The 15,287-nt window shown below is 36.8% G+C and overlaps 1 protein-coding gene across 3 annotated transcripts in view; it reads right to left on the bottom strand.

The window, feature by feature from the left end:
* Positions 1-15,287, bottom strand: part of wdfy1 (WD repeat and FYVE domain containing 1) — a 31,382-nt gene that overhangs the window by 12,892 nt on the left and 3,203 nt on the right. For 2 of the 3 annotated variants that reach the window (XM_059330964.1, XM_059330966.1), the window contains exons 2-6: positions 14,351-14,418; positions 13,432-13,505; positions 13,175-13,229; positions 7,948-8,098; positions 6,522-6,652 (exon numbers count right to left, since the gene is read on the bottom strand). In XM_059330964.1, coding sequence (XP_059186947.1) covers positions 6,522-6,652; positions 7,948-8,098; positions 13,175-13,229; positions 13,432-13,505; positions 14,351-14,418 — 479 coding nt within the window. The remainder of the gene's footprint in view (positions 1-6,521; positions 6,653-7,947; positions 8,099-13,174; positions 13,230-13,431; positions 13,506-14,350; positions 14,419-15,287) is intronic. The other variant, XM_059330965.1, reaches the window with a different exon arrangement.

The following is a 15,287-nucleotide window of genomic DNA, read 5'->3' as shown; positions in this document are numbered from 1 at the left end:
CTTTAGTCCAACATAAAATGTGATTTTGAATCTTTTTTTTACTTTCAAAACACTATCATGCTCAATAAAGAATTTGAAATGTTGCAAATGTGCATTCATTTCAGAGTACACTGAGACATTAAACTGCATAATTTTCAATTCAGTTCTGGAAAAGTTGGTGTGTTCTAAAACTTTTGACCAGTAGTGTACTTTATTCATCCCAAACTGGGAAATTACAATGTACATCGAGCTAACACACACCTGGTAATGTCTTTTTGAATTTGAATGAGCCCTGTTTTTCCATTGTTGTGACCAGTGTTGGAAAAAGTATTTAAATCCCTTACTTGAGTAAAATTATTAATATCACACTGTGAAATGACTCCACCACAAGTGAAAGTCCTGCATTCAAAACTTACTTAATTCAAAGTACATATGCATCTTCATCAAAATGTACTTAAAGTATCAAAAGTAGGCTTCCAGGTTGGAACATGTAGGACCAAGACGTGAGAACCAAGTGAATTTGGGCATAACTTCCTTCAAACTCCTATATACACAAACTTGCGTTGAAGAAATAGTTTCATAAGTTTATTTTTTTCATTTGCTACATTTTTTTTGGTTACTGGAACATGCCAAAGAAAGAATCTGAGACGAAGACGCCCAGCCTAACACTAAGTGGTAAAGTAGCTAACATGGCGACCGCTGCTAATGCTAACGACCTAGCACTGATGTTTGCGACAGAAATGGAAAAACAACACGAACATGGCAGGTTTGATTAAAACATCTCTGGCACCTATCCAGGCAGCTATAGCCACTTTCCACGAGATGGTGGACACACTCAGAAGGAGGGTCACTGCGGTGGAGACCACAGCAGGCAGAAACTTCGATGCCCTGTATAAGAATTTGAATTTATTTTATTTGATAGGGACAATGCAGTTAGCATAGATACAGGGCATGCATCTGATGTGCTGCATACAGAGATATAGCTTCAGCTCATTTTCAACTCCCATCCCTAGTTGGGCTTTTACAACTACATACAAAATCACAATACTATAAAAATCCAATATACAATTACACCATCTACAAAATAGAATAAAAGTACAAACAATTACAATATACATTTACCCTGAGAAAAAATAAAAATAAACCCTGTATAAATATAGCGTAGAGTTTAAAATCATCATAAATCTATACAACAATAAGGAGAAAAGAAAGAAATAACAGAGAAAAAGGAAGAAAGAAAAAAAAAAAAAAAAAACTACTTAAGACTATAAGACTTTAAGAATGGGTACAGCTCTGGTTTGCTTTAAGGCAACACTTAGTGTTTTTTGTGAATGTTTCAGGATTAGTTATTGATTTCATTTCAGTTGGTAATGTATTCCAGATTTTACATCCTTTAATTGAGAAAGATATTACAGAATTGCAAACTCTGAATGATACGCTGGTTGATCGCATTGATGACCTGGACAACCGTTCTAGGAGAGTAAATCTTTGTATTATTAATGTGCCCGAAGATAGTGAAACCACACTTTTGAAGGACAACATGGGGAACCTTATTCACTTCACCGCCCGAACTGGAACGCGCGCATTGGGCTTTGAAACAGAAACCTAAAAGGGTCCAGACACCCAGACCCATCATCGTTGCCTTCCACAGATTTCAAGACCGTGAGCGAGCTCTGCGTTGGGCAAGGCACAAGGACGTAATGTACGAGGGAAATACACTGAGGTTTTACCCCGACCTGAGCGCTAATCTCTCCAAGAAACATGACGCCTTCAAGAACGTCAAAGCAGCTCTCTATCAGCTCAGACAAATTTCAATCTGTTTGGGAACCTCTTTTGTCATCCTTCAGTAATCTCCAAGAGCTTCCCAAGACATTGATGGACTAAATTAGAAGATTGCAGGAGTCTATAGAGTCTTGCGGTTTGGGCCAACACTTAGGCACACTTGGCCGGTCATACAGAGCTCTGCAGTCATGTTGTCCCTCATTGAAATCCTATTCATTTATTGGTGTTTTAATTTTATTTAGATGTATCTACAGTCAGGTCCATGAATATCTGGCATTTGGAATTTTCCGCATTTTGGCTCTATATACCACCACAATGGATTTGAAATGAAACTATCACGATGTGCTTTAAGTGCAGACTTCCAGCTTTAATTTGAGGGTATTTACATCCAAATCAGGTGAACGGTGTAGGAATTACAACACATTTTATATGTGCCCTAGTATAAAGTATATAAAAGTATACAAGTATATAAAAAGTAGTAAAAAAGTTTTATATATTCTTAATATATTATTGGGTTATTATTATTGATGCATATAAGTAAGCAGGGTTTAAATTTTGTATGTATTTTAACTCATTTTAACTACTTAATATTCTTTTATGAGGTTTCAATAAAAAAAATTTAAAAAACTATTTGTTTTTCGTGGTAAATCTCGACCTGAAAAGTAACTAAAGCTGGCAGCTAAAAAGAAAAAAAAAAAAGTACAATATTTGCCTTAAAATGTAGTGGAGTAGAAGTATAAAGTGCACATACCTTAAAACTGTACTTAAGAACAGTACTTGAGTAAATGTACTTAGTTACATTCCACCACTGGTTGTGACAAAGATATTAATTTCCCAACCAGAGGTACTTCTGTCCCTGGGGGTGCATGGAAAATTTTGGAGGAGCTGAATTAATGATAATTAATGTTTGTCTATTAGAATTAGCTCCTAGCAGCTCTCCTGTAAAACTAGCTACAAGTGGAGTGAGAAACCTGTTGAGTAGCTTCTTGCTAGTTAGCTTAATTGTCAAACTGTAGCAGCTGTTTGTTGTTCCAAACTACATTCACATGTTTAAGAAAGGAAGAAAACAGACCAAAAGCTGGTGCCGTCACTGAAAATAGTTTATGGAATTACACTAATAGTATTTGGAAATTTTTATGGATTATTTGGAGCTTTTTATGGCCCTCTGCATTAATTCAGCAGGGAACTGAACTGCATGACACAGACCATCTGCCCATTTTACACATGCTGAACACCCACTATCCTTTTTGTCATCACAGGACATTTCACAGTCCACAACTAAGAATGCTTTAACTGCATTTCTGGTTTTGAACCTCAACTGCAAAATAATTCATTCTTTCCATGTTTCCAGTGAAGCTCTGAAAAGCCATTAAAAGGGAAAAGAACTCTGGGACAGACAATAAAGCTCTTAAAGTTAGACCAGTCATATGGGGAATAATAGCCTGTGGCAGGTGGTGGACTGATTAGACTGGCAGTAAGTGTACATGAATCATAGAGCCAGCATGAACATACACAGAGCACCATACCACCATGTAGGGCTGGGCGATATGGACCAAAACTCATATCCCGATATATTTAGGCTGAATATCAATATACGATATATATCCCGATATTTTTATCGCAGTGAGAGCAAATGTTACAAGTAGTTTTTTTGAAACTGTTTAAGTGAACATAAATATTGTATAACAGTAGTAATCAAAGCTCCATAAAGTGCAAATTTAAATAAAATATCTTTAAAAAAATAGCCTATGAAATAAAATAGGCCGATCTTTTTCTGAAATAAATATATTTATATGAGAAAAGAACAACGAACATTACAAAATAACTAAATATGACAAACCCTAGTAAGGGCAGCATTTCTATATAAAGAAAACAAAATTTAACTATATAGATATATGCGAGTTGGTCTAATTCCATATCACATTTAAAAATATATCCAGCCCTACTACCATGGAACCCTGTCATTGAACCGGCTTGTAAAACGTTCCTGGGTAAGTCAAAAAAAACTTTTTTCAAAGTATAAAAACCTTGATGTAAGAGCAGGGTGAGGTCTGACCTTTCCATTCTGTTTTCCTAATTGAATCAATCATAATTTCCTTTAAATATTCTGTGGAACTCCTGCTTGTGCACAGCTTGAGCCCAGCACCGCACCCATTAGAATGCATTATTATTAATCCAATTAATATGTATTATCATGAGAACCAAGGCCGATCAGAGAGAGAGGAAGGATGTTCTTGTTGTGAAAGGATTTGTATTCTTTAGATTTTATCATTTTAAAAAGGTAAAGGCACACTAACACCGTCTGTCCCAGCTGGCTAACCTGTAGACAATATGTCTGTGGTAAAAATAGGCCTCTTTATTAGAGGAGATTGTCGGTCTGATGAGTCATCCCTCACCCTGCTCTCAACAAGCTCATAAGCACATGTGTGATAAGTGCCAGAGGAAGAACACGGGGCAGTTTGTTTCACACAGTGAAGCGTCCCGGCGGCTCTTTTTATTTTGGGATCCATTTTCTCGGCACAGCTACAAGCACCCCTGAGTCATGCATCCATCCTCTGATGAAGCATTTATACACAACACAGTTGCCAGATCTGAACTCAGACAAACAGATATGGGGATTTCCAGAGCAGCATGAGAGATAACATTTTCCATCATCATAATCATCATCCAAACCAAATGATGGGATTTCTTGCAGAGAGGAGGTCTCACATCCTGCCATCAGAGCTCTACTCGGAAAGTAAATGTCAGACCACATAAAGCTTTTGTGGCAGCGTGTGGCGACTCAGTGCTCTATTTGATAGGATGCACACAGGCACTTCCTTTAGTTTTGCATTTAATAATCTATAAACAGACATCTGCATCTCTGCAATCTGTGAGCTGCATGACGGTGTGTTCAGACCGGACACGTAGCGAATATTTCGCGCGACAAGATTACATACAAAGTCAATGCAAACACGCGAATAGACGCAAATTTTTGCCCGCGGCGCGAATCGCGGGTTTCGCGCGGCGCGAATGAAACAACGCAAATTTGCGTGAGTTCAATAAATTCAACTTTGGCGAAATATTCGCGTGACGCTGTGTCGGGACAGCCTATCAGCGTTGAGATTCTGGACGACAGTGACGTCATGCATCCCGGGAACCCGCCTATTCCGGAAAAATGGAGGAGAAACTTATTGTTGCGGTCTGTGGGCTTCCCGAGCTTTTTGACACATCATCACCCTCCTACCGCAACCGGAACCATAAAGATCTTGCCTGGAGGAGGGTGAGTGAGGTCACCGGTCTGCCTGGTAAGTTGTGACAATGTGATTTCAGCTATCTGTTGTGTCATGGTTGATGACAGAATGAAATGGAGGGAATTATTTGGCGCTAAATAGTCTCTTGGGCGAAAATTCGCAAGTTATTTACTCGCGCAAGTGACGCGAGTAAATTCAACAACTCGCGCGAGTAACGCGACGCGAAAATTCGCTACGCGTCCGGTCTGAACACACGGTGAGAAGGAAGCGTTTTGGTTTCTGGAGTAGTATTGACTAGGGGTGTGACGATATTCTCAGCTCACGAGACCAGACGCGACACGATATTGGATTCACAAGAAAAAGACGAGATTTTAAGAAAACTACAATGACAATATATGACTGGACCAACAGACTTTTAATTAACCAAGTTGCACATGCATTTTGAAATGTTTTATTATAACTCCTTACATGCATGATGTAAGCATGAGCTTTTAATAAACTTCCTCCACAAATTGAAACTGAAACTAAAATGTATAAAAGTTAAAATAAGATAAATAAAAATTTTAAAAATCCCCCAGAGGGATTTATGAAACTCCGGGGGTGACGTATGGTTTTTCGATCGTCACGTAATCGCTTAGCAGCAGTTTCGACCGTGATCACATACAGGACAGATTAAACACGGGAGACGCAACTGTGGCCTCCGTCGCTAACTGCACAACATCAGCAGCTGATCAAAACAAAGCAGCATGGCTAATTATCATAAACATAGAAATCTTGAATTAACCGGCATGCTAACTGTGCACAGAGTGTCCGGTGCTTGTTGTAAACAAACAGAGATCGCTAAGTGTCGACCCTTAGTATTGACCGATCATGTTTGTAGTCCATGTGAAGGGCAAAAGAGGCGGAAATGCAATCTCAGAACCTATTGGCTGATGACGTTTTACCTTTTTTTTCTAGCTTTTTCTTAACCTTAGCTCTAAGACTACAGTATCTACTGGTATCATAAGGAACTAGAAAACCCAAGGAATCCAATGGTAACCATGTCATCTTGGCTGGAAGGGGATGAAATAAGGCTCCACAGTTAGGTTAAACGTCAGCAAGGGAAAAACTGGCATCACCATTTATAATGCAGGCCCTTGACCTCTTACCTCAAGATCTGAAAATTTTACTGAATGAAAATCACCCATGGCCGAAAGCTGACTTTCACAAACATTAACACTGTTCTTCTCTTTTGCCATGCATAATGTATTTCTGATAGTCAAAAAGCAGTTCAACTTTGAAATGGAAACCACAGAGTGTGTGTCATCATATTGGACTCAACTGGTCTCTTATTTACTTGAATTATGAAGTTATGTGGCAGAATCTGGGTCATCAAATATTTACTGCGGCCACATCAGCATATCTGGCTTCAGCATCAGAAGCCTGCTTGTGTGTTCAAGAATGCAAGACAAACTATTTGTGCTGAGACCTTTGCTAGGAAAAAACAATAGTTCTGTGTCAATGATGAACATGATTCTTTTTACGTACAGGCAGGTGAGTCTTTACCTTCATGACCCTTCAGTGTAGTGATGGTGGAGTACGTCTGCTTCTCCAGCTTCAGCAGCGTGATCTGTCCTGAGTAATCGCCAACAAAGGCATGTTGCGTCTCGTGATCATATCTGAGCAGGGAGTCAGGGCTCAAACACATATCAGCCATGTTTCCATTAAATTCAAAGCAAATTTAGAAGCAAAGTTTGTGAAATGTTGCATTAAAGAAAATGCAAATTAGGGACGTTTCCATCAGCTGGTTTAGAGGGAATAAACAAAGCTGTATGAACCTACTTTGGTCAAAAGATGGCAGTGTAATATATTGCTGTGGGCTAATCCATCAGTAAACAGTAGAAGAGTAGAAACAACAACAAAAAGAGGTTGCTGATTGGACAACTTTGGCCACCCACGAGACAAAATGCACTGTCAGGACCTGAAGTTGATTCGAAGCCTTTCAAAATAAAAGCAAGCATACTGGCAGGAAGTATTTTTCGTTCCCTGTGTTTATTTCTTGGGTCTTTATTTTATGTATACATTGTGAAAATGTTTTTATGTGTATTGATGTGTTCAATTAAAAAGATAAAAATATCTTTCCAGTTCAACTGGATAAGGTGAAAAAATGCAAGAAAATATCAAGATAAAAACAAACAAAAAAGACAGTCTGGCTGCCGACCTGCACTGTGAGGAACCTTCGTTGCAGACCTGCACTGTGAGGTCCGGAAGTTGATTTGAAGCCTTTCAAAGTAAAAGCGAGTCTACCGGAAGCACATATTTTTCGTTCCCCGTGTTTGTTTCTTGGGTCTTTTATTTTATATTTTATGTGTAAATATGTTTATGTGTAATTTAAAAAAAAGTCCAAAACCTGATTCTTTCAAATTAATATAACTTTACAGGGCAATATATAGTGTACAATGTAACATTCTAGTGATTAAGACTGTTTCTATTTCTTCGTATGACGAAAAGTTGTTGTCACTTGACTTTTACTCACCTCGTGGTCTCCACACTTCACATGGCGAACGAAAAATATGTGTTTCCGGTTGACTCTATTTTATTTTGAAAGGCTTCAAAACACCTTCTGAACCTCACAGTGCAGGTCTGTAACTTCCGGTCCTTACAGTGCAGACAGACCCCTCTCAAATCTTCAGGAATTAGATTCAATTGTGCAAGTTAAATGTTGGCTACGTTAGAACTAGTTTGGAAAAAGTGTTTCTATCTCCCCTTTAAAGCATTAACTATTTTTCGAAAAAGACAACTCAAGCAACCAAAAAAACCTTTATGCATATTATTAGATGTTTTAGCAAATTTTGGTGTTTCCATCAAGCTTTTCTCATGCAAATCTTCAACATGTGCAGAGAAATTCATTGATGGAAACAGGACTACTGATACGTACTATATAGTGTAGACACAGGGAGTGATTGAAGGATACTGTAGGCAGGAGGCCCAGGCTGTGAAGTAGTGTCTCCCCAGCATGCTGCCACTCTGGGTGCACATCCAGCTCACACTCTTGTCGTGCCCAGTACTCACCACCCACTCACTTTCCAGGGAGAACACCATATCTGACACGCGGTTCTGGTGGGCTGCAAAACACACATGCATAAAGTGTTAAAACAAGGCACGTTGGATAAACATCAAACAACATTGCATCTCTTCCATTGGGCTTTACATCCAAGCCATCACGGATGAGCCACCTAAGACTTATCTGCCCTTTCCATGTGCTGATCCAACCAGAAGCTCTGCTTAGTGTCGCTGTAATCCAGACTTAGACAGACGAATCCCTTCAGACGGTCTTAATGGTCCATCTGGGGATCACTTCTAAAAGGTGCACTCTTTTATTGTTAACTCTCTATATTCAATGTGTCTAATTTACAGACAAAAAACCTTTTGAAACACTGAAATGTTACATTTAATACCAAAACTCTGCTGTCCTAATATGCTACTTATGTTATCTTTGAATCTGCAATAGATTTTTTGCAGCATTGTTCAGATCCAAAGAACTTACTAACTTAGATACTAATTATCTATCTCAAGCTAAACTTTGTGGAAATGTGTACAAACTGACAAGTACGACACATAAAATAGTTCCAATCGATGTCATCTTTCTAAAGAGATATCTGCATACAAATGCAGAATGTAGGCAATGGGAGGTTCTGCAGCATTTCGTTTCCATTTGGAGCCTGAGTAGCATTGACCAATCATGTTTGAGCCAAGGTTATAAAAGTTTTGGATTTTTCGTTAGATTTAGTTTTAATTTCGTTGTGATTTTTTGTTTTCAGATTCAGTTCATTTTAATTTGTTTTTAGAGTGAGTTTGCTAGTTTTAGTTTAGTTTTTAGTTTTTGAAAATGCTCAGTTTCAGTTTAGTTTTTGTTAGTTTGAGTTTTTTGTAATGGGCTATGTGTTGGGTCCAAGATTCAAAGAGGTAATAATACATTTTGCCTTTAATTCCTTTGGTTTATCCATCTCAGCCCCAGTAAGGTTATTAACTCTTACAGTTCCAGGTGTTTTGAATTCTGGTTAGAGTGTAGACATCCCAGTCTCAGTAAACATATTTACCATGTGTTCCTGCACGTTCACTAACCAGCAGATATTTAGTTGGAGCTAAATAAATACATTTCATATCAACCAAAAAGGATTATGCAGTGTTTCCCTACATGTATTCTGTGGTGGTGTGCTGCCGCTGCTGGATTTTCAGCCCCACGGCAAAAAACTTCCACTTGCACACAGTGAAAGCACAACATTCAAAGTTTACAGAGTTTTGCACCAGCGACACTTTAACCATAATAACTAAACGGTTTGCGTTTATGTTTTCTTAAAGCTGAGAAGTTGCTCTTTACAGCCAACATGGTGTCATTACGGTAATTTCACTCGCGCTTCTCCTGCCCACAAAGCAGGAATACACACACTCAGCAGTGGAGAAATAGAAACACTGGATTATGTATGAAAAAAAGTTGACAAAGACGGAAACGAAGGATATTTTCACTATAATTTTAGTTTGTTATAGTTAGTTTTATAACCACACAATACAGTTTCAGTTAGTTATCGTTTTTTTGTTTTTTTTTAATCTCTCGTTTTTATTTTTATTTCAGTTAACGAAAATGTACACTACCGGTCAAAAGTTTTAGAACACCCCAATTTTTCCAGTTTTTTATTGAAATTCAAGCAGTTCAAGTCAAATGAACAGCTTGAAAGGGTACAAAGGTAAGTGGTGAACTGCCAGAGGTAAATAAAAAAAGGTAAGCTTAACCAAAACTGAAAAATAATGTACATTTCAGAATTATACAAGTAGGCCTTTTTCAGGGAACAAGAAATGGGTTAACAACTTAACTCTATGGAGTCTTGGGCTATTTTGTCCATTTTTAAATTCTTTTCATGTCTATGTAAGTCATTTTGTGTCTTTTTAGTCATTTTTTGTCTTTTTGTGTCATTTTGTGTCTTTTTTTTAATCATTTTGTGTCTTTTGGTGTCTTTTTTTGTCATTTTGTGTCTTTTTTTAGTCCTTTAGTCCAACATAAAATGTGATTTTGAATCTTTTTTTTACTTTCAAAACACTATCATGCTCAATAAAGAATTTTAAATGTTGCAAATGTGCATTAATTTCAGAGTACACTGAGACATTAAACTGCATCATTTTCAATTAAATTCTGGAAAAGTTGGTGTGTTCTAAAACTTTTGACCAGTAGTGTATTTTCAATTCTAGTTTTTGTTATTTCGTTAGTTTTTGTTAACTATAATAACCTTGGTTTGAGCGTGCTTTGAATGCATGCAGGTGAAACGTCCATGTGGAGAACAAAAGAGGTGCAACACATTTGATAAGATAAAACCTTTGAACCCATCTGTTCATAGAGATTAGCCAGAATTTCACCTGCACCTAAAACACTTATAAAGAGTATTGATAAAGTTGCTAATTACATTTTAAATAATAACAGATGAAAGACTTGGCCGGGACATGTGTTAATATGTGAATATCTGTTGGCTACACCGGAACCTCTGAAATATTGTCTAAATAAATCTAAATGGCCTTCAGACTGATGGCTGACATTTGCTGCAACAATTCAGCTATAAACACATGCCATGTTAGCTTTAAATATTTAACTCAATTAAAACATCAAACAGATTTAATGTTTGATGTTCTCAAAAATTAAAAATTTCCCACCTTCAAAGCTACTTCAGAGAGAGAACTTGAAGGGGGGATTTGCTTAAATCACTGCTGCACAGTGTAGCAAATGACATGACATGCTATCTGGACTGATCTAAGAAGTGCTATATTGGATAAATCCAGTTATAATGGCTCATCTTACTGCAAAGCATCACTAATATGTTAAGCTTGGAAATGAGACAGTGAGATTAACATTAGAACTGAGGAACATAAACATTAAAGACATTTTATGCTACATAAGGCCACATGAGCTTTCTGTTTTGCCCCTTGGTACTTTTCATTACAGAGAAAATTCTTTGAATATTTTGTCCTCTTATCTTTTACTGCATCATGACCAAATTGCAGCTGTTCATGGCTCTCACCAGTGAATTGGTTTTGTTTTACTAGTGCTCCTTTCAGATTTTTTTCCTCCTGGCAGTGGATGAAGTGACGGACATTTAAGAAATATTTTTAGTAGGGCCGGGACTTTAACGTGTTAATTAATTACACAAAAATTAACGCGTTAAAAATTGATTTTAACCACACTTATTTTTGCACCGCGGAACGTTTCTCACTGGATGAGTTTCAGCCGGACCGATTATACTGGAGCACCAACTAGCGTTCATGAGTTCAGACAACAACAAACCACAGTGAACATGAAGGAAGAAGCTGATGAGACCTTTGGTTGGCCGCGTGGATGATGGGACATTTTGTTACAAAAAACCAACGGATGGAAGCGTCGATAAGAGCATGGTTGTGTTGCTATGCAACAAGGAATTCACATATCACCGCAGCACATCGAGCCTCAAGTATCACCTCAATGCAACACATATAGCAGCTAGCGGCTAGTGTGGTAGCTAGCGTGGATTGTGTTTTACTTAAAAAACCAAAGTATTGTAGTTTACAGAAGGTCTACCTACCTATAGGCTACCTGAACTTCTGAAATGTACTATATTTCTAAATATGCTATTGCTACACTTAATGGCAAAAATTGCACTGGTCTGTTGGACTCGAACAAAAATAAACAATATTTTTGTTGCTTAAGCTTATGTATTCAGTCATTATTTAATGGTATACTAAAAATCCATGTGAAAAAAAGTACTTCTCAATATTACTCAAATATTTATACGCGATTAATTTTGATTAATTAATTACAAAGCCTCTAATTAATTAGATTTTTTTTTTTTAATCGAGTCCCGGCCCTAATTTTTAGGTGAAACATTAGCTACATATGTCCAACTTCTTACTGTGTAACCTGCTGCTGTCCTCGCTATCTGATGGATGAATGATTTTGTGCAGATTATGCAAAAGACACAGCTTACTTACATCAGAAGTAATTAATCTGAACTACACAGAAGAAAACATTTTCCAGATTTCCATCAGTCTGTCAGAACAATTTATAACTACACTGAACACATGAAAGCTGCTTCAAAGCATTGGCTAATGGGTTGCTAAAAAAAAGCCAATATTCCTTTGTCTGCAGTTCTGAAGAAAGTAAGAGTGAGTGCCAAAGGCAAATGGCGATGTTAAGCCCTGGCTGCCTTTGAAGTGCACAGACACATCGTAATGCTTGTTTGATCTGATCCTGACTCATGCTTTTGCTGTTTGATTATGCTACAAGTGGCAGAAACCAGACGGAGCTTTCCAGCAGTGACGTGTGTTTTGTCCTTAAAAGCAACAGGCTCATATGATCCTCCACTGACGGAGCTAAAGGGCTGCAGATACAGTCACTGTGTGTAATATGACATAATCGATAAATTATACTGATCATTTTCCAGATTTATCTTGTTAAAAATTATGAAAAAAGGCCAGGGACAAATACTCAGAGTCCAAGGTGGCATCTTTAGATGTCTGGTTTTGTCCGACCAAAAGTCCAAAATCCAAAAATAATCTCTCTAAAATGATGAGAAAAACGCGAAATGAAAAGTGAGAAAATATATTTTTAAATGTGATACGGATCACATCATATGTATCGATATAGTTCAAATATTTTTCTTTCTTTATATATATATATATATATATATATATATATGCTGCCCTTACTAGGGTTTGTGATATTTAGTTATTTTGTAATGTTCATTGTTCTTTTCTCATATAAATATATTTATTTCAGAAAAAGATTGGCCTATTTTATTTCATAAGTTATTTTTATTTAAGATATTTTTTTATTCAAATGTGCACTTTATGGAGCTTTAATTTTTTTTAAAAGGTACTCCTGTTGTTATACAGTATTTATGCTCACTTAAATAAACACTTTCAATGAAACTACTTGTGACATGTCATATTTGACTTTGACTGAACATTTGCTCACTTTGCGATAAAAATATCAGGATATGTATCGTATATCGATATTCAGCCTAAATATATCGGGATATGACTTTTGGTCCATATCGCCCAGCCCTATTCTGCCAAATGTCAACTTTTTGCTAAATTAGACTTGACAGTTGTGTGTGTGTGTGTGTGTGTGTGTGTGTGTGTGTGTGTGTGTGTGTGTGTGTGTCCTTGTCTCATGTTCTCACCTGGATATGTTTTGACATGGTTCATCTTGTTAAAGTCTTCAGAGATGAGAAACTCCTGGAAGGTAAGCAAACAGAAAAAAAAAGTGAAAATCAAATAACCATCCTGCCCCTACAGGCATCTGGAAGCATCTAAATATTGAAACGGTGGCCTTTTTAAACCAGATCTGCAGGATTTTTTTAAACACTAGAATGTTTGAACAACTAAAAGGAGAAAGCCTGGAGTAAGAACATGAAGCCGGTGAGTTAGCTTCACTCACCACAACAGCCCCATTGTCCTGGCCTATGAAGATGCGTCTGCTGTCATGGTGGTACGACATGCAAGAGCATGGAGCTGCAGGAGGAACAAGAAGACATTGATCATGAGCGGGGAGGTCCCTATACATGTGCATCTGAATTATTGGTAACACTTTCTATGAAGACTACATCTATAGTGCATTATGAGCGCATTCATAGTGAATTATAATGCTCATTATAATCAATCATAATGCATTATGACTGCACTCATAAACACATATAAAGCTTCATGATGCACTATATCAACAGTTATAAATATAGCTTATAATGACTTATAAATCCAAGTGTCTTATGAGTGCTCTTGACTGGTTATAAACTACAGGCTGACTGATGAGGCTTATAATACATTACAACTACTCATACCCCTCTATACACACACCTCAACAATCAATTGTTATAAGGACTCATAGGATGCCATAAGTAGAAATAAATGATCAATGTATGCTTTAAGTAAAGTGAGGTTCATATAGACGCATCTATAATGCAGTATAGCTAATCATGGTGTTTCATTGTTAGCTAGCATATAGGCATAGGCATCCTATGAGTCCTTATAACAATTGATTGTTGAGGTGTGTGTATAGAGGGGTATGAGTAGTTGTAATGTATTATAAGCCTCATCAGTTAGCCTGTAGTTTATAACCAGTCAAGAGCACTCATAAGACACTTGGATTTATAAGTCATTATAAGCTATATTTATAACTGTTGATATAGTGCATCATGAAGCTTTATATGTGTTTATGAATGCAGTCATAATGCATTATGATTGATTATAATGAGCATTATAATTCACTATGAATGCGCTCATAATGCACTATAGATGTAGTCTTCATAGAAAGTGTTACCGCATTGTTTTCCTCATTGATGCAATGCAGTCTTACTTACAGGAGACTGTGTGGTAGATGCTTGGCCAGTACTGACCGCTGTCTCTTTTCAGCCAAACCCGAATGGTTCTGAAGGAAAAATATCAAAACATCACATTCAAAGCTGTCTCAGATGTCTTCTCATGGGTCATTCTGGAGTCTGTTTTGTGTTATGAAGGTCAGTTTTTGACATACAGAAGTTTAAGTGCATTTCTAATACTTTACTTACTGTTATGGCTCTACCCTGCAGTAAGATACATACTTAAAGTAATAATATGCATGACTTTACTAAAATCAATGTATAGACTAATTCCATGTGTACTGCCCTACAAAGCCTAACTGCAGTAATTACATTTTTGGTCAAAATTGAGTTATAAGTAAAAATGAACTCCTTGATGTCTGTTTTATTTTGTGACAAGGTTTTAGATTTCAATTTTGCTTTATTTCTGAGAAATAATGATATAAAAACCAGACAATCCAACTCAAAACCAAGCAGTAATTGCACTTACCACGGTCTGCTTTGGATATATATACTAATTTAAACATAAAAATAATAGAAATCATACGTTTATGTGAAAGGGGAATTATTATCTATATAGTGATGAAGTAAAAAAGTGATACAATTATATTTAGACTAAAATATAACATTTCTTGATAATATGAAGTCTAAAATACACAAATCTTTGAATAGAATTGTTAAACTCTTTTAAATACACTGATAACAAAATCAATTTAAAAATGTTTATTCACTGAAAACAAAATATAAAAGCTGAAAGAAGACAACAACATTGTAGTTACTGCACTCTGTTTGTGCTTTACTATTAGAACCTTTTACAGCAATGCGGTAAATATGTTTTGGGGTCAAAGGTCAAATATATCATCATGATTTTTGAGCATAAAAATTACATCATCAATACATGTGGAAATAAGTGTCAAATCACTTATCTTCATTTAACCAA

This window comes from Centropristis striata, chromosome 4 (assembly GCF_030273125.1).
Source record: "Centropristis striata isolate RG_2023a ecotype Rhode Island chromosome 4, C.striata_1.0, whole genome shotgun sequence".
NCBI lineage: Eukaryota > Metazoa > Chordata > Actinopteri > Perciformes > Serranidae > Centropristis > Centropristis striata.
The sequence above is the reverse complement of the archived record's forward strand: the minus strand, read 5'-3'. Positions and strand labels throughout refer to the sequence as shown.